Source organism: Homarus americanus, unplaced genomic scaffold, assembly GCF_018991925.1.
Source record: "Homarus americanus isolate GMGI-L3 unplaced genomic scaffold, GMGI_Hamer_2.0 scaffold8507, whole genome shotgun sequence".
Lineage (NCBI taxonomy): Eukaryota > Metazoa > Arthropoda > Malacostraca > Decapoda > Nephropidae > Homarus > Homarus americanus.
The window spans coordinates 126,831-150,780 of NW_024737586.1; the positions used below are offsets into that span (position 1 = coordinate 126,831).

General features: G+C 37.6%; 2 protein-coding genes across 6 annotated transcripts in view; both read right to left on the reverse strand.

Moving 5' to 3' along the window:
• Positions 1-1,990, reverse strand: part of LOC121873478 (zinc transporter ZIP1-like) — a 40,254-nt gene extending 38,264 nt beyond the window's left edge. For 2 of the 3 annotated variants that reach the window (XM_042377066.1, XM_042377065.1), the window contains exon 1: positions 1,554-1,990. The gene's annotated coding sequence lies outside the window, so the exon portion shown is untranslated. The remainder of the gene's footprint in view (positions 1-1,553) is intronic. The other variant, XM_042377067.1, reaches the window with a different exon arrangement.
• An 11,493-nt stretch (positions 1,991-13,483) lies between these two features.
• Positions 13,484-23,950, reverse strand: part of LOC121873479 (rab3 GTPase-activating protein catalytic subunit-like) — a 29,114-nt gene continuing 18,647 nt past the window's right edge. For all 3 annotated transcript variants that reach the window (XM_042377070.1, XM_042377069.1, XM_042377068.1), the window contains 4 exons: positions 23,590-23,736; positions 21,073-21,374; positions 15,771-15,999; positions 13,484-15,655 (listed from right to left, as the gene is read on the reverse strand). In XM_042377070.1, the coding sequence (XP_042233004.1) occupies positions 15,401-15,655; positions 15,771-15,999; positions 21,073-21,374; positions 23,590-23,736 (933 nt within the window). In that variant the 3' untranslated portion in view covers positions 13,484-15,400. The remainder of the gene's footprint in view (positions 15,656-15,770; positions 16,000-21,072; positions 21,375-23,589; positions 23,737-23,950) is intronic.

Below are 23,950 nucleotides of genomic sequence, written 5' to 3' on the forward strand. Positions count from 1 at the left end.
AAGAGAGAGAGGAGAGGTAGGGAATACGGGAGGTAGGAGTTATAGAGCAAGTCTTTCACATATACTTAACCAAGTCTAAGTCTAAGATGTACGTTTATATGATGCACAACTTAATGTCTTCACCGAGCGCTGGGCTGATATTAGGGCGGGGAGAGGGGAGGGGGGGGGGAGGACATCTTCGGGATTATCTTGCTATAGTTATGTCAAGTTATTCTAGGTTAGGTTCTATGTTAGGTTAGATTATGCCATATTAGGTAATAGGTTAGGTTATGCTATGCTATGCTAGATAAGGTTAGATTATTCTATATTAGGTTAGGTTATGCTGCATTTGGTAACGTTATGCTAGGTTAGGTTTATATTAGCTTGGGTTAGGTTAATTAGGCTATGCTAGGATATGTCAGGTTTGGTCAGAATAGCGTTAGGGACAGTCGGTCTTCATCACATAAAGGCTGGATATTGGTGAACTGCGAGTGAATGAACTTTGTCAAGAGCTATAGTTGCCGCCCACCGCCCTCACACCCACCACCAGGGTCAATAGTTTCTACCCATGTGTCTCTCTTTCGCTCCCTTAACTCTCTCCCTTCCTAGCTCCTTCCCTTCGTCGCTCTTACCTCTCTCCTCCCTCTCTCCCTTCCTAGCTCCTTCTCTTCCTCGCTTCTATCTCTCTCCTCCCTTTCTTTTCCTGGCTCTTAATTCTGTCCTCCCTCTCTCTCCCTTTCTAGCTCTTAAATATTCCTCCTCCGCTCTTAACTCTCTCCCTGTCGCCCTTAACTCTCTCTCCCTCACCCTTACAGGAACTCTCCCTTTACCCTCCTTCACTCACATTCCACCTCCAGTTTAACTCTTCTTGTTGGGCTGTGAATCACCTCAGAGAACAGTGGTGAGTTACGGACGCTCGCCTTGGGTTTATATCACAGCTCAAACACACACCCAAGCTTCCCTCTTCCCTCGGTACGACTCTCGCCTCCCCCGTACTCTCATTCCCCTCATATTTATATTAGTTACTTCCTCATAGTTTCCCTCGTAGAAATACTAAGTTCACTTCCCCCATAGAATTCCCCACAACGGAAATATTTCCCTAGAGATAATTATCAAACTCTCATTAGAACTTCCTCCCTCTATAAATTTGTTAAGATGCTCTACATTACGTATCCATCCCCTCCTTCCATCCATCTATCCATCCATCCATCCACCATGAAATCCTCCCTGTTTCTCCCCACCCTAGTCAACAAGCTGAGGAGTCCCTCCCTTTGTCAGGGGTAGTGTGGCGCGTCTTCCTGCTTGAATTCCCAGCAGCCTCTACCTCTGGGCTACTCCACCTAGCATAATATCAATCACACCTTCGTCCTCGTGCTGTCAAATTTTTATGGCAGGTTTTTCAGTGATTTTTGCCCTTTCATGATTACAAGTTTTTGAGATCGGGAAAGACTGAGTATGAGAATATAACAACAACAACTGAACAACTCATAAACTCAAAAGTGCTTCGTCGGAGATAAGTGAAGGTAGTCAATTATAGATAAAACATACAACTATGAAATCTCATGCCACACTACCTGAGTAACTGTCATAGAATCATGATGTTCGTCGGGCGGAAGTAAAGTGGTTATCACCCATTCACTATACCGAGAGTCTTAACGTAAAATCTGTTGGCTACCTTTACAGTGTTAGTAACTCTATTTACAAACCCCAGAGGTAAGCAACATTTTCACACCAGGACTCATGGATGCTCTCTTTAGTGCTTAGATCTACAGGTAGGCACTGGGTCACATCATTATGTTAATAAGTGGTGCCAATTTCCCCCACCGACCAATATTGTCATCAGTGTAGTCAGTACAGGCCACATAAACATCATATGACAATAAGCTTCATTGAACACAACTAACACTCGTGCTATATACAATATTTGAGTGAGGAACCTTGGTCACGAACCGTAAAACTGTGTCAGTCACCAAAACAAACTCACTACTGATTGAACACACCATTACCTTCGCCCGACACACACTCACAGAAAACGGAGGACTCCCCATCATGTGAGCAATAACATTTATATATGCCATGTGAAAACGGAAATGGACACAGCGCTTTTAATTTTCGTAGTTTATATTCAATTGGTCTAAATGGGAAAGGGATAATCTATTTCGTAAGTAATAATGATGAGAAATATTTTAATTCAGAACTAAATGTTTATATTTTCGATTTAAAAAAAGAGAAAGGTTATGGATAAATTAACACGTTGTTCGTATATTTCACCATATCCAGGTAGAGGGGTATTAGAGGTTTCACTTCTAAGAATTTAGAGCTGCTCATTTCACATAACACCATTACCACAGTACTAAATCCTGTGGGAAATTACTTTTTTTTCCTTGACCGTTTTCCCTTTGCCTCACGCACGATCTTACACAAAACCAGGATAATTAATAGCAAATCATCCTGTTCATATAAATAGTGTCGTAGCTTTAATGTACTGGGAGCCATCTCTCCTGTCCTGTTCCCTGTAAGACAGAATATGCAACTACAAATGGAAACAGGGGTGTCCTTTTTCCAAGGCAATTTAACGCAAACGCATACTGCAAATGCATAACCATAAACTCATACCGCAAACGCACTGCAAACGTATATATGGAATCCTAACTTAACCTGCATCCCCAGTATTGAGAGTAATAATAATTAATGTACAAGAAATAACAATCTTGTGGCGGGTTGAGAAGTGCTTTGACAAGTGTTAGTAATGTAATTGAAGGACTGACGACCAATCTATGTTGTGTCACTGTCATAGATTGTTACCAGTACCAAGAGTAATTTCGACTGAACATTGATCCTGTTAATGCTGAATATTTGTTTGGCTGGCGTGGAAGTAAGGCCAAGTGGTCTTTGTAATTTGAATCGGTGTTAACGTAAATTTGGCTAAGTCTTGAGTGAACCCCAAGGAGTGGTTCATGTGTGTATGTTCTGGTCAAGTACTCGACTTCATCTGTGTTATATGCTGGGGTATTACTATCACTGCAGTATTACTGTATTACCTTTGTCTCTTCCCCTATCTTGGTGCTACTGGGTACTAAATGTAACTGAATCTACGTGCTATAGACCTTGTCACGTTACCACGTTTAAGAGGTTAAGTTATCTGTATAAGACGTAAAATAACTAAGAAATAGATAACAAGGAATAAATACAGCAAGAAACTGAAAAAAATAAGTACTTTGAGAAGTTGAATTAGAAAGTGAATATAGAGAATGAAACAGAAATAAGGTTAAAGAAAGAAAAGAAAGAAAATACATAATACATAACCAATAAAAAATAAAGTAAATAATTTCCTCCCCTACAATGGTGTACAACGTCACGTACAAATGGTGCTTAGATAGTGAAGTACTGCAGTTTTACTATAGTGCAGGGGCAGATCCAGGGATATCAAAAGAGGAGCAGGAAATTAGGAAATTATGGGTGGGGGAACATGGCAAGCACAGCGAGCTCGCCCAGCTGGGTATTTTTGGGAGAGTGCAGTAAGCCCCCCCCTCCCCCAACCCTTTTCTTTAATGACCAATATCATGGGCAGTTTAAGGTCCATTTTGAAGCCTTGTGCGCTTGATATTAGAGAGATATTCTGAGGCCAATAGTAATTTATTTTTGCTATACAAAACCACCCGAGTACAACACTACATTAAAGAAAAATTATTGTAATTTTCTGATGAAAATGGGGCTCTAGTCCCCCAGGACCCATCCACCCCCCCCCTGGATTCGCCCCTGTAGTGACGTTACCCCCAATATGGTATCAAAATTCCTATTCCTTACTTATAAAAAATATATGAATTTTACTATTGTGCGCGTCATTTGAGACGATTTTTATCTATTTAGCATGCAACTAAATATCGCTCTAAAATTCTATCTATCTGTTGGGATATTGTAAATTACTTTTTAAGAACTGTAAGTACAATATATCCTAAGAGAAAAGCTCAATAATTTTTAATCTGGATTCTCCGTTGAAGAGTTGCTAGAAATGCTCCTTCAGTAACTTTACGTTGTTTACTAAAGTCAACACTAAACTTTGTGTATTTTCTTATTATAAAAAAATAATAATGCTTAGGCGTAACCCTACAAAAATTGAGTTAAAACTAGATGATCTCCAAGAACTGACAAATAAACTTAAAGGCGAAAGTGAAGCAAAGAAAGCGAGTGATAAACTTGAAGGAAGTCCCAGCCTGGAAATACAAAAATCAAGGAAAGAACTAATTGAGGAACGTATTGGTTATAACCCTAGACCCCGGAGACCCAACTAGGTATGGTATATTAGGATGGTCAGCTGTGTTTGTGTGTTAAGATGATGATACATGATGATTGAGTGAAGTATCAGTGGCAGAATGGTACTATTGACTAAGTTGCCACCAACCAAATCTCGAAAATTTTATCTTTGCAATCATTATTTTTAGAGAACTTTAAGATACTTTTATTCAATATGTTTCCCTTGCAAATGACTTATATATGCGGGGGGTGGGGGGGGTAGGTTAGGTTATTTACGAGGGAAATGTCATAGAAGAAAAATGTTAGAAGTCTAAACTATTGATTGCAAAGATAAAATTTCCAAGGTTTGGTTAATGTTAACAGCAAATATTTAGTAGTTGCTAACACCTAACTGACTTCAGAAAATGGGTTTTTATAGTGTAAATGATCGTGTTCAATACAATTATGATCTTCATTGCCGTCAGAAATGAGCCGTTGTTGAGATATTGAAAAAAAGTGGTAGGTCAATAAATGCAAGAACCTAACCTAACCCAATCTAACTTAACCTAACCATAGTGTGTAAGAAACTTATCTGAAGTAAGAGATACAGGTGGATAGTGATGCAATTTGAATGAAGAACTGTTGTCTTTCTCAGAGTCCATCTCTTACCACAGTACCATGCATGAAACAAAAATACCGTGAGCTCTAAAAATGTCAATGGCTGCTGCTTCATTGTCCAAACCTCAATAAATAACGAGCCAGTCAGCCAATGAACGTACATCCTTCTAACACAGATGCCGTCTTCCAACTGCTCGACTCGAGCAGCTCGAGAATTGAAATTTACACTGATTGGTGCATGAGTATTATGTCAAATCGGCACTCATGCTGATTAGCGCACACGACTGTCACGTCACATCAACACACGCTGATTGGCCGAATGTTATAAAATAAAAGTTAAAATAACTCAAAAACTAAAAATTTGTGAGGGAAACAGAATAAATTATTTTTATTTGTCTCTTCCTATATATTACTCAATATTCAGTTAGGTGTTGGCAACTACTAAATATTAACCATGTCACCTTAAGCAAATTTACCGGCAGGATAGGGTAGGTAGGGGCAGATCTTGGGGTTCAGACCCCCCCTTTTCATCGGAAACTTCCAACGCTTTTTCTTTAATGCAGTATTGTACTCAGGTGTTTTTGTATAGTAAAATTTAATTGCTATTGACTTCAGAATACTGTATCTCCTTATATCAAGTTGGATATTTAAGAAAATATGGTGCTACTATAGTATGCAGTCTACTGAACTGGAGTTGGTCTACCAGGATATTACCGTAACACTAGTGTCCATAATCCTAACCTAATCTAAGTTAGGTTAATGGACACTATACAGTAGTGTAAATATCCCAGTAGATCAACTCCAGCCCAGTAGACCGCTTTATTTGATAAAATCAAATAAACAAAAGTCTTTGATTTTTTTATTTAATAAAAATATAAAAAAATAACCAACACTCCCAGTGAGCGACCCTAATGCTAAGCAACTGAACACATCCCAGCAAACTCTTCATACGAATTGTTAATAATAAAAATAACACCCTAACCAACCAACCAACCTAACCTAACTTATCCTAACCTAAAGTAATACACTGCTATCTTGAGATAGCATCTATGCAAATAACAGTTGTGTTAAACTTTCATTTAACTTTTCTTTAATGATTTTAGCTGCATTTTGTCCATCTACGTACACTCTAGTTTACAAATGTTGCTTGTAATAGTACAATAGTACAATTGTTGGTGCTACATTACAGCTGTGGTAATATTCCTTATATTTTATTTTTTATTTTTACATGTTCGGTAGCTACCTCCAAGAGTAAAGTTGGGCTTACAAACAAGCCTTTGGAACATAACTTCGTAACTAGAGGAGCAACTGCGATGTAGAATACTGTAGCTACTCTTTGTACAATATCTTATGTATTTCAGTATTTTTTATGTATTATGTGTGATGTTTAGTGTTTATGAAAGCATTTTTGGAAGTATTTCAGTATTTTTTATGTATTATGTATGATGTTTAGTGTTAATGAAAGCATTTTTGGAACAGTTTATGGGTATTTTTTTTACTCTGGAACCAAACTGTTTACTTCTATTTAAATGAATTATAAATCACGCTTTGATAATTCACTAAGTCTTCTGGTACCTAACCTGCAACTTATAGATGCTCCACTGTCCTGTTTTTGGAATATTCATAACATAAGAAAGAATTTATCTTCATCTACAGTATACTTAAATTTTCTGTGGTTGTTGTTTCTTATTATGAAACAGTGACACAGAGCAACCTTATTTAAAGGAAAGACTAGGAGGAAAAAGATGAAATGTGAAATTCCTTCACCAAATTTGGGTTATTCTAGAGGTATATATGGCTGGTTGACATTTAATGACCAAAAGTTAAGCTCATTTTTACATGATTTTGCTAAAAATTCCCTTTCCTCGTACACCACTTCGTATGTATGCTCTGTTTTCTCGGGCAAATTACAACAAACTGTCCCTGAAGAACAGTATATCAAATGAAGCATTTCTAAAATTAATAATACAGTATTCAATACTAATCTTGAGTAGAAGCGCTCAGTGGTTTGTTCCTACTACAATCAAGCTTAGTTTAGTGGTGGCAGATGGTTTAAAAAATAATTAAATTTTTTATTACAGTTGTTTAGTCAATTTATTACTTGTAACTAGAAAGAAAAAAAGCTTTACTGTATTCTTTTTTTTATTTGCAGATAGCAAAATGCTTCCAAGAGAAAGCCAATCAAGTCTGCCATACCAAATTCTGCTTTACCTTAATGGCTGGTATCTGGCAGCATTCTTAGTTGTGGAGGTGTTCCTACTGGTGTTCAAGACATCCGTGCTTCCCTATCCTGCAGGGAACATTGTAGCTGAGGTGTTTCTTCTCATCTTCCTTGGTGGTATTGAGTCAGTCAGAATTTTCATGGGGAAGAAGGGAAATCTAACAGAAAGGATAATATCACTGGTGCTATCAATGATATTCACAGCCCCATCAGTCCTTGCCATGTTGTATTTACTGCTCTGGCAAACTTATGTGTTGCGACTGGAAGTTATACTGTTGTCTATTGGGCTTGTTTTTGAGGGAATTGAACTTCTGTTTGCATTGTTAGCTGTTGTTACTATTAGCAAAGCTGGGGGATAAATTTTTTTTTAGTTTAATAAATATTGCATCATTCACTATCTCATAATACTGTAGTTACCTGTAATAATTCTGGATACAGTATCTCAGGACATATACTACTGTACTTTCATCTCATTTAATATAATCCTGTCCATAAGAAAAATTTGACCTTATATATTAAAGTTGATGTGTTCTCACAGTTTTGACGTTGGCAGGTTACAGGTTTATTATTGCTTAATTTGCAGATGAAACAGGAGTTGAAGATTATTTCATTATTATATAAAGAGAAAAGTGTGTAGACTAATCATGATGTGGTATAGCTACAAAATATAAGTTATGTGTGGTTTTAAATTTTTTGTTTACATTAATTACAACAGACCACAAAAAAGTTTATTAATTAGAGTTGGATGAAGACTGAATTTTTGTCAAAGTACTGTTCAGTAGTGTTACCAGAGATAATTGGGTTTAACTGACTTAACATTTACTGAGATATACTTCACAGCTAGTTATTTACTCAGATTTATTATGTGACTTCTTCCTTAATACTGTACACAAATCCTTATTTATTAGAAAAATGCTTTCAATTCCAGTGTCTGATTGAACCTTCTCAATCCCGCCTTGATTCAAACATCAAGTTTTCTGGACTCTCAGTCTAATGGTCACCAGTGTTAATATGTCTGCTTCAGCCAGTTTTACTGTAATGTCTTGTCATCCCATTGCTGTGAAATGCTGATGTTATCTGTGAGAACAGCTTGAACAACCATTTTATTTACGATGAATAATTTTTTATTTTTTAATCTTGAGGTCAAATATTCATAATTCAAGGCTTAGCAAATTTAAGAAAAATGAAAAGTGAGGAGTGAATTGTGTGTGGGAGGGTAGTAGGATGGTTGGGTGGTGGACTGGGCATCCCCTTCCTCCCTCCACCCCTCCTGAATCCTCGGCACTCCTCATAAATCCCACACTCAACCTCAGATGAGTTATTGTGTGATTAAATTCCTGAAGTTTTCTTTACATAGCTCAATCACAGCCAGCCTGGTGTTTGCCAATTTGTTACTGTATTTTTTAATGTATAATGTAAAATTTTTAGTATTTGTTAAAGCAGTTTTGGAATACGGTACTAGTTTAGGGGTATTTTTTGCCTTTGGAACCAAACTGACAATTTAAATTTAAATAATTAAGTTACAATTTTCAATTTAATAATTCACAATGTCTTCTGGTACCTAACCCGTAAATTATCTTAACTCAACTGTACAGGTACAGTACTGTATTATTTTCATACATTCTGTAAATTACTGACTGTATTCAACTAATGTATTTTCCCTTCTTTTTGTTTGATTTAAAGTACAGTACTAGAAACACATTGTTTTCTTTGTATTTTGGGAATAATGAAATATTTGCCTGTACAATATTTCATACAGTCTGCTAATGTCTTTGTTTGTAGCCTTTATAATACAGTGTGCTCTCTTATAACTGAAGTTGACATGAGTTTCATTGTACTGAAAAAGACTTGTTAGCCACTAAGAACTAATTATAGAATGGACAGAGATGGAAAAATAAAAACATACCCCAAATATTATCTGCTTGATCCTAGTATTAAGTGGAAATAAAGTTACAACACTTTCATGAATTATAATGTACTTTTATTATTACCAAGTTGAAGATTTTCAGAAACCTAAACCACCACCTCCATGTTTACATAATACTGTACAGTAAATCCCCTTTTTATGTGACTGAAAGCAAAAGATGTTGCTGTTTTCATATCCCATTACAGGTTGCTGGGTACACAAAGCCAGGGCCACTTAAAATATGCCAGCGTAAACAAACTGAAAACTTCTGGGACATGTAGTCCCAGGTTTTGGGTGGAATACCCAGATTTTACATTACAGTAATTAATTTTAAATGTAATGCTTTGATAGGCAACCTGTTTTTGAGTGGAACCAAAAGATTGGACTGTCTGATTTGTACGGTGTTACATTATCCTGTCGGGTATATAAAACAAACATGCTATACAACATGAAGAGCAGTAACATTAGTACAGGTACTGTATTAGTAAACAGCCGGATTTAATAGCTCTCTTAAATTTAGATAACAATTTTGTTTGTGTGCAGAATATGGATAATGAAATGTATTTTGCTTATTTAAGGGCTATAATGATGTATCCCTATTGTCTATTCATATAATGTTATGAGATGTAGGTTAAAGATAGAAACAGGTATTGTGCACTGAATTCATGACAATATTTGATAAAATTTCAAAATGTACAGTAAACCCTTGATTACTCAGCATTCAATATCTCGGAATTTCATATAATTTGGCATGGCTATGTTCTCGGAATTTATTATAAAATAACTCGGTGTGAAGGTACAGTATGATGCTTATGTGAAGGTGTGACGCTGGTGTGAAGCTGATGTCAGGCTGCTGTGATGGTGTATGTCTGTGGGGGTGTGTGATTTTTTTTATTTTTTATTAATACTGAATAACTACTACAACTCTAAATCTAATTAATCCAAAGAGACGAGAGATTCTTTACTCAGCCTCAGACAACCTCTGCTCGGACTGCTCCGTGGGTGGCACTTGTATTGAGATTCGAGATTGGCACGAAAACATTCTTTACTCCAGGCCCTGGTAAGGTCTTAAGTGCGTAACAAGGTCAGCAACTACACTATTCCATTAACAACTAAAAATTATGCGAGATATAAGCTTTCTTGGGAGGAATCCTAGAAGGGTCACTCATGGCTTTCTTCCCTCGGCAAGGCCACATCTAGTTAGGGTAAATCAAGTAAACTAAAAAAGGACATATAAACAATTTGGCTAGGCGCTGTGGGTTTGTACTTTCCATGATCATTTACTCTGTCTTACTTGCTGTCATCATTTCCCGGATAGAGGAATCAGATACAGTATAAGGTTTCCATCCTTTAGGTAAAATCCTGAACCTAGAAAATTATTCCTTATTAATTTAATCAAATGTGGCACATCTGCAAACACAAATATATCCCGATCAGCACTCGGGCTTTTTAAAGATATTTTCTTTCTTTCTACGGGATCAATGTCAAATTCTTAACATATCCTAAGGTTACTGGACCCTAAGTCGTGCACCATTGCAACGACAGGGTGACCTGCATGCTCAAGCTCTTCTATTAAATTAACAAGATCTTTTGTATATATGGGACATCAAAGTCAGAAAAAATTGGCTGCTTCCAATTGCCTACCAGTCCGCTTAACGTGACAACCTGGACTTTCTCATGAGGTTTATAGAGGATATCTTTACCATGTGTCATAACTCCATTCACTTGCAATAGCCATTTCATCTAATGATATCACAGCTAACCTTTCAAGTGGACTAAAAGTGTCAGACTTTGTCTTCATGAGTGACAGCACAAAGTGTAAGATGCCAGGTTCACATGCAAAATTTTTGGCTCGTTCATTAAGAGTTGTTTTACTCAGCAATGGAATTCCTTTTTTAGTTCTCAAATATTTATAACATTTGGGACTCATGCTTCCTAAAGTTAAAGCCTCATAGAGTGCTGTGTACACACAAATGGCCCGGGTAAGACAGGGGTCAACTTGTCAAGTACAAGGAGAAACAGTCATGGTTCATCTGACGTCATCAATCCCACCCGCGCGCCGGCCGACCTCTCTATATTGACCTTGGCCCGGGTTACTTCTGGTCCGCTACAACGGCACTGAGTGTGAGCTCTTTCAAGACCAGACTTGACCAACACTGGAGCAGGTTCAGACACATGTGGAGCCAGTGCATGCCCGGTACTTGCCAATCAGTGCGTATCAGAGACGTGACCGACCGACCAAGCGGCTAACGAGCCGATCAGTGGCGAAGAGGATAAAAGCAAAGTAAAAGTGAAAACATGACTAAGATCAGCTTTCCAATCAAAAGGGTATTTGGGGCACCAGAGGCATTATTTAAATTATGAACAGACAGCTACACTCCTCATACTTGATATACAGTATACATTGCCCATAATAAACCCTATAACTGATATATTTGGGAAGTCTTAATGTTCAAAGTTATAAGATTGGCAAATTCCTTTTCACATAATTTGAGTTGACGAACTTGTCCTGGTACAGTTATTCATACCTGTCTAGATTCTGGCCATTGTAGACAATATAGGCAGCACTTCTCTCTACTGCCTTCCACTTCCCTTACTGTAAAGCTAGAAGAGGATAAGATAATATTTGTTGGAATTATATCAAGGATTTGTGCAGTAACAGCTGATTGTTCTATTAAGGATTCTGAAACGATTGTCAAGACCAATTTAATAATTCTTGAGTTTGTTAAACATAATTCAGCATTATTATTCCTAAAATAAAATTTTAACTGGTATACTGTAGTCGATAGTGTGCGTGTCTCTCTCCTGTACCTCCTGGGTTCGAGCCCAAGGTCGAGGATAGATAAAAAAAGATGTTCCCTAATGCACCGATGCCCCAATACCGCTGCTTCGTATAACCGACGATTACGTATACAGAAATACCTCGCAAGTTTCGTTGATAACCCGGAAACCCAACAATCGGGAGAGGATTGACTCATTCCCATTTTCTTTGCTCTTGTTTACACTTATCATGTCTCTCTGACCGAAATTTTTTCATTATTTCCGATTTCGTGTGTTACAGGTATGCAATTACAGTGATCCCTCGGTTAACGAGCACAATCCGTTCTAGAAGGTTGCTCGTTAACCGAAACCATTGTTTCAATGGGTTTTTGGGTAATTGGTTCCAGCTCACCGAAAATTGCCTAAATTCAACAAAAAAGGTAGAAAAGTACACTTACTTTGAGGTGTGTATGTAGAAGGCTCCTGGATGATGATGATGGGAATTAGAATGGGGGTGGAGAAGGCATTGGGGTGGAAGAAAAGTCACCCCATGGTGCCATTTCACCCATAAAATTTTAGTTCTCTTGGTGCAATTCAAGATTATTTCCTTTAAATCAACACTGCACTGCATTATATACAGCTAGACCCCGACTTACGACGGGGTTTGGGACCCAAATTCAAGTCGTAAGTCCGAATGGTCGTAAGTCCGACATAGATAATAAAAAAAAAATAATAATAATAATAAAAAAAATCTACAATGAAATACAGTACAGTAAAAGTAATAAATAATGAGGAATGGATACAGTACATTGAAAGTAATAAATAATGAGGAATGGACACAGTGAGACTGAGCACTTACCTTTAATGTAGTCAGCTGAATGCACATGGGGCCCCCATAATTTTCTAATTATACATGGAGACTACATTAACTGGAAACGTTTCGGTATAGAAAATGCATGCGTCATTTGAAGAAAAGAAAAGAAGAAAAAAAAATAGTCACAACTGCGGCGGTCGTAAGTCCCGGCAGTCGTAAGTCGAAGCAGTCGTAAGTCGGGGTCTAGCTGAATTGTCAATATGTAAAATAAATTTCAAAATGACAAATAATTTGCTTGCAAAAACAGAAAAAAAGCATTTAGTTGAAGAGTCTCAAGCAAGATGTTACCTCCACTGAAAAGATACAAAGACTGACGCCTGTATGGTGTGTTGGCAGGCTGGATGGCACGCATAAAACTAGTTTCATTACCTTCAATTATGTTCAATAATTGTTAAAATGAGTAAAAAATTTAATATTAAACTTTTAAAATTATTGAATAGTATAAACTTCTTGATATTTGCTAAAATGGTAAGGAATTTAAGCCCTAGAACCGATTACTGTACAGTATTGGCGGACTAATACTACAGCTGGTGGACCGCCAAATGCAAGCGAAATCATGTTCAGGTTGGCTCATAAGAAACTCGTCAATCGAGGGATTGCTCGTTAACCAAAGTTAAGAATCTTATGGAAGGTAACTTGTTAACCGAGGCGCTCGTTAACCGAGGGACCACCGTATGCCTAAATGCCCACGTTTTAGTTCCTCTTGTGCTGGCAGCTTGGTGATGTGATAAGGCATAATAAAACATAGTAAGAGTGGTGATGGACCAGCAAAGATTGGTAGAGACTTGAACTTGCCACCTGAGACAGTCTCTACCATTCTCAACACAGGTAAATATCTGTAACAGTCTCAATTTATGCTTTACAATGCTTATTTAAGGCTAATTATGCTTGCTTTATATGTAGACTTTATTTTCTTGCTTGACAGTGTGCATGACAAAGACACATCAAGGGTAGATGGGAGTGTTTGGAGGGTGGCCGGTCCCTAACCCCCCTGAATATTAAGTTCTTATGGGATTAAATGCTCCGATAACCGTTGATTCACTAACCAACGACTTTTCCCGGTCCCTGTATGCGCCGGTTATCGGGGTATGCTTGCACTTATATAATTTTAACCCATTTCTTAAAACCTCCTCGTATCCCCGTTAAAGATACTACGTACTCTAAAAAAAAGAAAAAAAGAAATCACGTAAAATAGTATAGGTAGTAAGGTTCGGCACACTGATACTATACATATGAAGGCGGGACTGAGAGTCTGAGACAGTGAGACATGTGCCGAATGACACCCAGGCACAGACATTCAACTGCATGTACAAACACACAAATCACCTGAACTGATGCTGGATATTTTATATTTTTTCACAAATATATCTGGTGAATGGAGTATCCAGAGTACCTCAGAGAGTTCGAGAAAAGCGAATTCCGATATATTGAAGTCTGAATTATAGGGGTTTTACTGTACTCTAATGTGGCTTAATAATAAAGAAAATAATAAAAAAACTATAAAATAACTGAATGTGTGTGGAGGCGGTGGGCTATAAATGTGTTGCCGACTCACCAGCCCAGCTGCCACGTTTATTGTTACATGTAATGAAACTATAAAAGTTGTCAAAAATCATTACAATACTGTACTCTAATGTGGCTTAGAAATAAAGAAAATATAATATATAACTGTAAAATAAGAAAAATGAGGAGCATGGGTGTGTATGTTGGGGAAGTGAACGTTTATATATGGAGGCAGTGACTTGTAACTGCATAGATGACTTGTCTTTCTGTCTTCCTCCCTCCTTCCCACCCCTGTTGTGAGTCAGCTGGGTGACTGCCCAACTATACCAGTAAATGTGAGGAATAAATAAAAATAATACTACACACAAAACACTTGAATTTAACTCACCACAAATGATTTCGAGTGCTGTGTGAGGCGAGTTTATCCAACGTAATTCCCCTATGGGCTCTTTTAGCACTACTGCTTTAACTGGCTCTCTGATGGCCTCTTTTCACTCAACTTGAATAAGGGTAATACACTGAACAGTCTTGAATAAGCTGGGATCAAGAGATTAAGCGTACACACTGGGAGATAACAACATACTGAGTTGGCGTGGGAACACTGGTGTACCCAAGGTTGGTAGTAGCAAACACCAAGAAATCCACACCAAATAAATTTTAATTTCTGTGATTTTTGTTTTGTCTAATTGCGATTTTTGAGTAGAAAATGTTTAAAATTTACTCCTTTTCCGCAAGGTCGAATTTATAAATTCCGTACGGGCAAATCTCCGTAACCTGAGTTTCCGTAATCTACGGGATACCTGTAATGTATTTTCAGTGTACAGTATATTGCATGTAAATTTACAAAATTTTCTCATTATATAATGTTTTTGGGTGCTTGGTAATGAAGATGTAGAAGAATGTCTGAGGAACATATACAGTACCTCACTCTTCTTATAGATATGGATATGATATACAGTACAAAATTTGACTCTTCTTACATGTAAATGGTGAGCATTGAAATACATGTACTGTATTAATAATCTATACAATGTCAACATTTCTTGGTTATAAACTTTAATCAGATAGTTGTACCGACTGCTAATACATGTACATGTCAATTGCAGACTGCAATCCATTTTCACAAATTTAAAATCAATATTTATACCTGAAAACCGTAAGTTAAACCGTCTTGAAAAATATTTCAACTATTAATTACACCCACTAAATATCATCCATGTGACCAATATACAGTATTATTTTTTTTATAACAAAGAAAAGCAAACATGATGTTTACCACAAGAGTGCTTCTTTATACAAATCATGATCAGCAGAAAGTGGTATCCTGTGAATATGCTCCTGCAAGGCGAAATTCATTCTGAAGAAGAACAGCAAACATGCGATGAGGAACGGGACGTGAATAAGCTGTTGGCGCTGGTACGAGTGTTCGCAACAGATATTCTCGACCAGCTGGTCGTCCTAACTCACTTGCAGTGCCACTAGCACCAAAGTTCAAGGATGACCGACGATCACCATAACTACCAGGGCTTTCTTGTGGGGAATCATCTACCAACATTGATGCCTAGTTGAAAAATACATATAATATTCACGTTAGAATTAACACACATTTATAAAAGCAATAACTTAAATTTCCTCATTAATAATTTCAAAGCTAATTACTGTAGTGAAGAACTTACCCTATTAGCCTGTTGAAAGAGCTTCCTGATGACTGCAGCAGCTGGTCCCCTCGGCCCGCCATCTAATACCACCTCAGGTGAGTCCAGCAGCCTCAGCACCAACTCTTCCAGAGGTAAAGAAGAGGATGTATGTGATGCAGTGATGTCTCCCATGAGTTTATGTCGTACACTCTGTGCTCGGGCTATACAGACTTCAACCTCTGCTATTTGATCAACAACTTCTTGATACCTATATAGGAACAAAAACAAATACAACAATATAAGTGAGTAGAAGGCTGTGAAGGAAAAAGATATTGTACTAACTTAATCGTTTGGATGCTGCAATAAATTTCACGGGTATTCTACAAAATCCTTCTATTTTTCAACCAAAAATGAGTGTCATTTTATAAATGACAAAAACTTCATTAAAAAAAATAATGCCCCCCAAAAAAAAACAGCATGATATTTTCACAAAAACTACTCCACTGAATGAAGAAGCTATTGAAGCTAACAAAAGGAAAAAGGTTGAAAAAGATGACAAATTTACCCCATATATGAGTAGGCCTTGATTTATGATTTTCTAATGATTACAGTATACAGTATAAGAAAAAAATATTTCCAGTAATTTTATAATTCTATGTTACCCTTAAAAATATATTAAACTAAAGACGGTTGCCAGCCCTCAGCTTATAAAAGTTCACACCTTGGTTGGCTAAAATTGATGTAAAAAAAAAAAATAAATAAAAAATAAATCCCCACAACCCTTAAAAAATTTGGAATTCACGAAGAAATTGGATAATCACATCATCTGAATGTTCCGCAGCATGAGAAAATGTTCCGTAATGTCAAAATGGTATGGGAATTCCCTTCAGCTGAGCTGAACCCACCATGCTGTGCCATGTTTTCCACTGCCTCTTGTATGCTGGCTCCAAAACAGAAAACATCCCCACATTTTTTATTTTATTTTATAGTTTTGTATTATACAGTAAAAAAAAAAAAGTACAGGTATCTCTCGCTTAATGATTTCATGGACATTTTAACTCTAGGATTGATTAAATCAATATGCAGGACTATTTGGATCTGTTGCTAAGCTACATCGCCAATCAGGAAGAACGATGTCTACTTTGTGTCTGACAAGTACGTACAAAGAAGGAGGCATCAAAGAGTCCACATGTCAGGGTATCAGGGAGTCAGTAGAGTGTACAGTACTCATTACATTATGTGAATCTACTCGTCTGCCACCACAAAACGTCATCCTGACTGTTTCCACAAACAAGTCCCAACTCATTAATCTCATTTGTAAAGACCTCATTTTGCACACAGATGACATCTACCACACAAGCTTGTCATAACAGGAAGTGACCTAGTGCCTGTAGAACTCGCCAATGGAATAGTGATAAGACAACATAACAAGGCTACAACCGAAGAGGAAGCTGACACTGATCGTGCAACAACTGGTTAAAGCAGGTGGTCAGCCAACTCTTGTGATGGCATATAATACACACATCTTCATTCTCTTATTACACTTAGTGTGTAATGGGGATATTACTTGGCCCATCATGATGATGTCTCTCATTCAAAGCCAAGCTATGACTGACATCAATGCCACAGCACTCAAGCACCATGCCATTATTCCTGACTTGCTGGCTGCTCATGAAGCAACCAGTTGTGGTACCACTGCAACTGTCTTTGGAATAGGTAATGGCATAGCCTTGAAGGTTCTGCATTTTGGTGCCCATCGTCTCAACTACCAAGGGGACACAACCAAGACCATGCTCGATGTTGTACACTCGATTGAGCAGTTCATTTTGGCTTGATATGGGCAGTTGCAATGTCAGTCGATTACAGAAGCAACCATCTAAAGGTACGGTCCGCCAAGGTGGGCAAGAGTATGGCTGTCAGTGCTCCAAAAGCACAGACTCTGCCTCCTACCAATGAGGTATTATGGGAGAATGTTGCACGAGCACACCTCCAGGTTGCTATATGGCGCAATGCACTTGAGTTGGACCCACCCATTCTCGACCCAACTACACACAGTTGGTCAAAGGAAGGTGGCTCTAACTGTATGGCCTCAACAACAGTGCCCAAAGACACACCTCTCTGGACCCAGCAGAGTTACTGAAAGTCCTCAAGTGTTCGTGTAGCAGTGAGCAGGCCTGCAGTGGTCAGCGATGTGGCTGCAAGAACAATAGCTTAGCATGTACAATATTCTGTGATTAGCAAGGAGGCAATGTGTGTAACAACGAATACACTATACAGGTAACAGTACAACAAATTGAGAATGATAAACTTGATAATAGTAACTAATGGATAATAAACAATGTAAGTTTTAGTTTCTTGAGATGCTACTGTTGCAATCTGCATTTTTATCAATCTTAAAATTGAAATGATCATAAAATTAGATTTGCCCTGACCTGAAACATAGAAAAGCATGTATTATTTGTATTATGCATAACGAGTGGTTGCAAAGATATGCTGAAAAGTGATTCTCGAGGATATTTTCACATCCTTGGTGGCCAAGATGAATAATCAGCAGAGAAAAACTCTATACAGCTCTTCCCCGACTTACGACGGGTTTAGGGACCCAAATCCAGGTCGTAAGTCGAAATGGTCCTAAGTCGAAAATGCTTAAATGTTACATAGAAAATCCAAATGGGTGTCTCTTTTTCTTCTCAGCACCACAAAACTCTCACTTTTAAGCTTGTCAGTCATTTTAAAGTGAATAACAAACGAAAATTTTGTCTGTGTACTGACGTTGGGGCTCGAAAATACGTAATTTGACAAAATTTTGGTACGACTGAGGCAGGTCGTAAGTCGGGGAGGAGCTGTAATCCGATAACTGCGACATATATTCTCAAATGATAAGCAGAGGAGTGCGACATACATTCTGGAATTCAGAGTGTTTTGAAAGCAATGCGTGAAAAATTTCATATCTCGCGGAGTCAAGTATGAGATATTTACACTCGCCATGTTGTTCCACTGGGTAATCCTCCCACCCACGGCGCTGATGACGCAGTCATATCTCGGTCATGATGGAGTCAAGAAGTGCATCCTCGCCCCATGATGATATCACTGAACCCACCCACCTCTTTCATTTCCACTGGCCATGGTGCAAGGCCAGAGACAAGTGGAAGGAAGAGACTGTCTTTGAAAAGGAAATCACTCACAGGATATCGCAGAAGTAGTGAAAGTGAGGAATCTGTGGGCGACGCAAAGCAAAGGTGGCATCGTGTTTTTGACCGCAGGTCACATGCCCAGTGCAAAACTTCATGACACAAAACCACTCATTCTGTCTCTGCTTCCATCTACATCAACAGCAACAAGTGCTGCTCTGCCTACTAGAGGCGATAAAGCTGGAGGTGTGGGGGGATAGTGAGTGAAGTGAGGAGGGAAGGAGAAAAAAATGTGCTACTATTACTCAAGGGATACCTGCATATATAAAATATAAACATAATATAAAGCCTCATTTAACCGACCCACCCCCTGGTGGTGCAGGCCTCAGTTTGTTTGCCAATATCAAGGAAGCGTCTGTGTACACTGTACAGTAACATCGTCAACACTTGATTTTCTTATTTTTCTTTGTTAAAGTGAGTCCTTTGTTTTTATTTTCTTATTTTTTTATATTACCTGTCAAGTAAAAGGAAAGCATTAGGTACTAATTATTCAGCAGAAATAAAAAAATAATGAAATTAAATTACTGCACTGTGAAGCATGTTTTGTTATTTTCTTCTTAGCTTTAGATTTTCTAAGTTTTCTTCTTTCCATCTTTTCTAGGAATGTCTTCTAAGAAGCATGAAGTGAAATGCAAGAGTGTTGTACTCAATATTCAGGAGAAAATACAGATCTTAGATAAACTAGACTCTGGTGCTTCCATTGCTAAGTTGCTGAGTATGGTGTTGGCGTGACAATGACGAAATATCTAAAGAAAGATAAAGACAAAATAAGACAGTTTTCCATGGAATCTGATGTTGGTGAGAGTGCAAAAGCGAAAAGAAAAACACTGAGACTTCCAGCTTCTTGAGAGTTAGAAGCAGTTTACAAGTGGTATGCCCAGCAACGCTCGAGTGGCTTGCCTGTGCGTAGTGTAGACATATAGGATGCGGCAGAGCACTTGGCTAAACATTTAAAAGTGGAAAATTTTAAAGCATCAAGTGGATGGTCATGGAGTTTTTGTAACAAGCGTGGATTGTGAAGATGTGGACAGTGTTGAACTATTTCGGAACAAATTAAAGGAAATCATAGAGGAGATAGAAAATAAGACTATAAAATTATCTACAGTCAGAGAATATTGTCATGGTATAATAGATTATATCAACTCTACACTACACCAGATTCTGCCATACAAGATTATTATGAAAACTTTAGAACCTTTAGGGAATTGAAAGAAGCTTACACAATTGAAAATTCATAGCTTCTTCAAGCCAAGGCCTAGTCAGACACCTACACCTACAACATCAGGTGTGGGCATTTCCCAGCACACCATAGTTGGATATCAATTCCCCCAAACAACATCAACCACAAGTCCAGGTGAAGTCTTCAGACTCAAAATAACTACAGTACAGTACTGTATTGTATTAAATTAATTTGTTTACAACAAAGAGAGAAAGCAAGTCAGTGGGCGAGTGAGATAAAGTTAATTGTACTGTATGTATTGTTATTTATGTATTACAGTATACTGTATATTGTACAGTCTCGTTCAAGATTCTTCGAACACTGCTGGAGACAGCTGGCAACTCAAGGCCGTTTGTTTACTATACTATAGTACGTAGTAAAAATTTTGAATGAATGTAAAAGTGATTGGTGATTGGTTACTTAGTTCCCCGTTCCTTAATTATTGGCTGGGCTTTTTCATTCATTCATAATTTTTACTACGTACTATAAACAAAAATCCATAAACAAAATATTTTGATATGTTATACCGTATTGCAGAAACTCAGGTGCGGGAAGAACTAACTAAGCAGCTGGGTTGTTTATGACGAAAGTTGTGGTGTCCGTCACCAAAGCATCAGAAGGAAGAATAATGCATGTTTTAGCATTCAAGATGCTAGTCAGACAAGACAGTAACTACCCAAAAATTTTCTACCTCCATGGACTAAAGTCAAATTAGCCTTAGGTCGAATAAAGATGTAAGCCCACAAAAGTCGAATGCGGCAGCAAAGGGTTAAATTTCAATGCAACAAGAAAGAATTTTTGTCAATACCACAGTGTTCTTGAATATCTGACTTTCATTTGAGAGTATAAAAACATAATGCCCACGATAATAGTCAGTGAAGCCTAAAAGAATACATCTTGGAGAAAAATACAGTGGGGAGACATTTCATACTTGTTTGTATCAGGAGGTTGCCTGGAGAGTCTGACAATCCTCTGTGCAATCATATCTAGGATAGTGGCAAGAGTATTACTGTGGCATGGCTGGGGTAGGCTGCTAGGAGCGGGAAGTGAAAATAGTATCCTCTCTTCTGCCAGTCGACACAAGGAAGCATGTAATATAGTAGGTTGCAAGTGGCTACACACAGCACCAGGACCCATAGATGCTAGCCAGTGGAGAACTTGTTCAGCTTCCCGTGTGTCATCAAACAAGCGCTTCTGACGTCTAGCTGGTACAGGCTTTGCATTATTCCATACCTATAAATAAAAACCAAGGATTAATCTTGGAAATCCCATATCATAGACAAGTGGGACAAGGAGACTAAGATAACTGAGAATCACTGATACCTTCCTGAGAATGAATCTGTTCTGAATCAGAAATTCTAAGTGGCTGCTTAAGTTAACAAGAGTGGAATTGGCTCATATATATTCCATGAAGCTTTAGATTCTTTTTACCTTTTCAATGAACAAAAATACTTCTAGGTCAAGGAGCTTTCACTCTAAAAGTAACTACAAGACATTTCAAATAATTATCAGGAGCTATAATAGATCTGTTTGTGTCATCGACCTAAATGATTTGTTGATTCTAAGGTCATCCTGTGAAGCAGTGAGACAGGATATTCAAATGGTGCCGAGTTGATGGAGCAGATTTCTTGGTGAATAAGGCACCTAGAACTTCTTTGAGCTAGATTTTTAAGTGTTTAAGTTTACAATGCAAAGTTAACAAAGGGTTGTCAGGCCTTCCTTACAGAATTGTTAAGGTGACTGCTCTTTTTGGGACTGGCACTGCTTTGGTTTACCTAGTCTATGAAAACTTCATATAAGGTATACAGTAAATGGGTTCTTTACCTCCAACTTTCCCTGCAAGAACTTAATTATTTTCCAGTATCTGTGATATTGCAGACTGACATGTTATATGGACAGCAAGAGAGAGACCTGGCATGTAGCCAAGTCTTATAATGTGACCAATCAGTTTGAAACATTGAAAATTCGACTCCAATCCTCTCACTTTCAAATTTTGACAAAATACATCTAAAATTGGAAAAAGTTGAGCAGTTTCAAAATTTTCACCTTCAAACACTAAAGATGTCATCATTTTCTTATGGTAAAAAGATTCTCTCATGAAATAAATGCCTCTCACTACCCCTCTTACTTTCGATTTTCTCTCCTGCATCTGTATTTCATTTCAAATAGTTTGTCATCATACTGGGATTGTTTCAAGAAATGTTTTGTACAAGCAAAATTTTCTTAAATATAGACTGGTTTCCATAGTAAACAGGGGTTACGTTCCCTGTAAACAGTGGATTCATATTAGTACCACATTGATAAATGCAAAATTACCAGCATTCTGAATCACTACTCATTAGTATCAAAGTTAATGACTCACCTGCTCACTGTATCCAATGAGCACACGATTTTATCCCACTTTTCACTGTAATACGTACGTAATTTCAGCAAAAATATTACATTTCCGTGAATGCATTATATCAAGCACAGTATGAATAGAATATAATTGTAATATAACAGAATTTTAACCGAAAACTATTAAAAAAACGAGTAACATCTCAAGAACATCGGAAGGTTAGGTAAAATCTTTTGTTTTCGTCATGTATTTTATCCTATTTTACATTAAAATACATAACGTTTCAGCAAAACTACTATTTATTTCCGAGAATATATTCATTCAGGCACAGTTAAGGTAAAATATACATGTGATGTAACAGTTTTTTAACTGAAAACGATTCGAAAAACACGTGTACCGTCTAGCTGATACACTCAACAGCTGGTGGTGCGTCATGCGTCGTTGTAAACAATAGGAGGTTGAAGTAGATTACCGGGTATTATATTAAGTGTGAAATAACGAAAAGGTTTTTATTACCGATATTTTTTGTATATCAATGAGAACTGTGATACCGTATATGATATGATAAGTTAGCCTGTGCTAAGAACTTCAACATAGACTACTGAAAGCACGTTGTAAGGTAATTTAGCCTATTGTAAGTTGGTGAGCTTCATTTGCTGAAGGAACTGCACAACTTTTCATTACTAATTGGTACATATTTTACGTTTCCATTGTTTACTGGCAGTAAATGGTAAATATTTTTCATGTCTGAAGCTAAAAGTTGCTCCTCGCCCTTCCCATCATGCACGGGTTCAACCTAACAAAACTATTACTCATGTATAGGACGACCCCCAATTTTTTGCCTAAAAATTTGGTCTTAAAAACTCGAACTATACACGAGTACATACGGTAATAATTCCTTGAGATAAATGTACAGTATATATCAGATGCCACTAGGAGAGCTCAGGCTTTCAATTGGCTTAGCCATGTCAATATTGTTATTATTGTCCACTCTGTACCTGTATTTTTCTGGCTAAATAAACTGTTCCAATATCAATATCAGTATAAAAGTACAGTACACAAGGTAAAATTCTCATAAATTTTAGTGTATCACTAAAAACTTGAATTTACCTCCATCCACATATTTCCTGGAATCTGCATGCGGGCACTCAGACTGCCACAGGGAGGCTGGCTTGAGTCATCAGATGCTTCTTCTATCCAATCTCGAGGTGAGTACCAGCGGACAAAATCCTCAAGCACTGCACCAGGGTTTGCTGCCTGATAAGAAAAAATACATGTACTAATGGTAACCATTTATACCAGCTATATAGTCTGAGGTCTACATAACCATCTCTGGTGATACAGAGCGAGATTTATACAGTTGACACCAGCTGTACTGTATATAGTAGCTATATTTTTTTTAAATACTGCAGTTAAATTTTTTTTAATTCTGAGATGGCGAGATGGACTAAGGGAGATACACTGAAGGGCA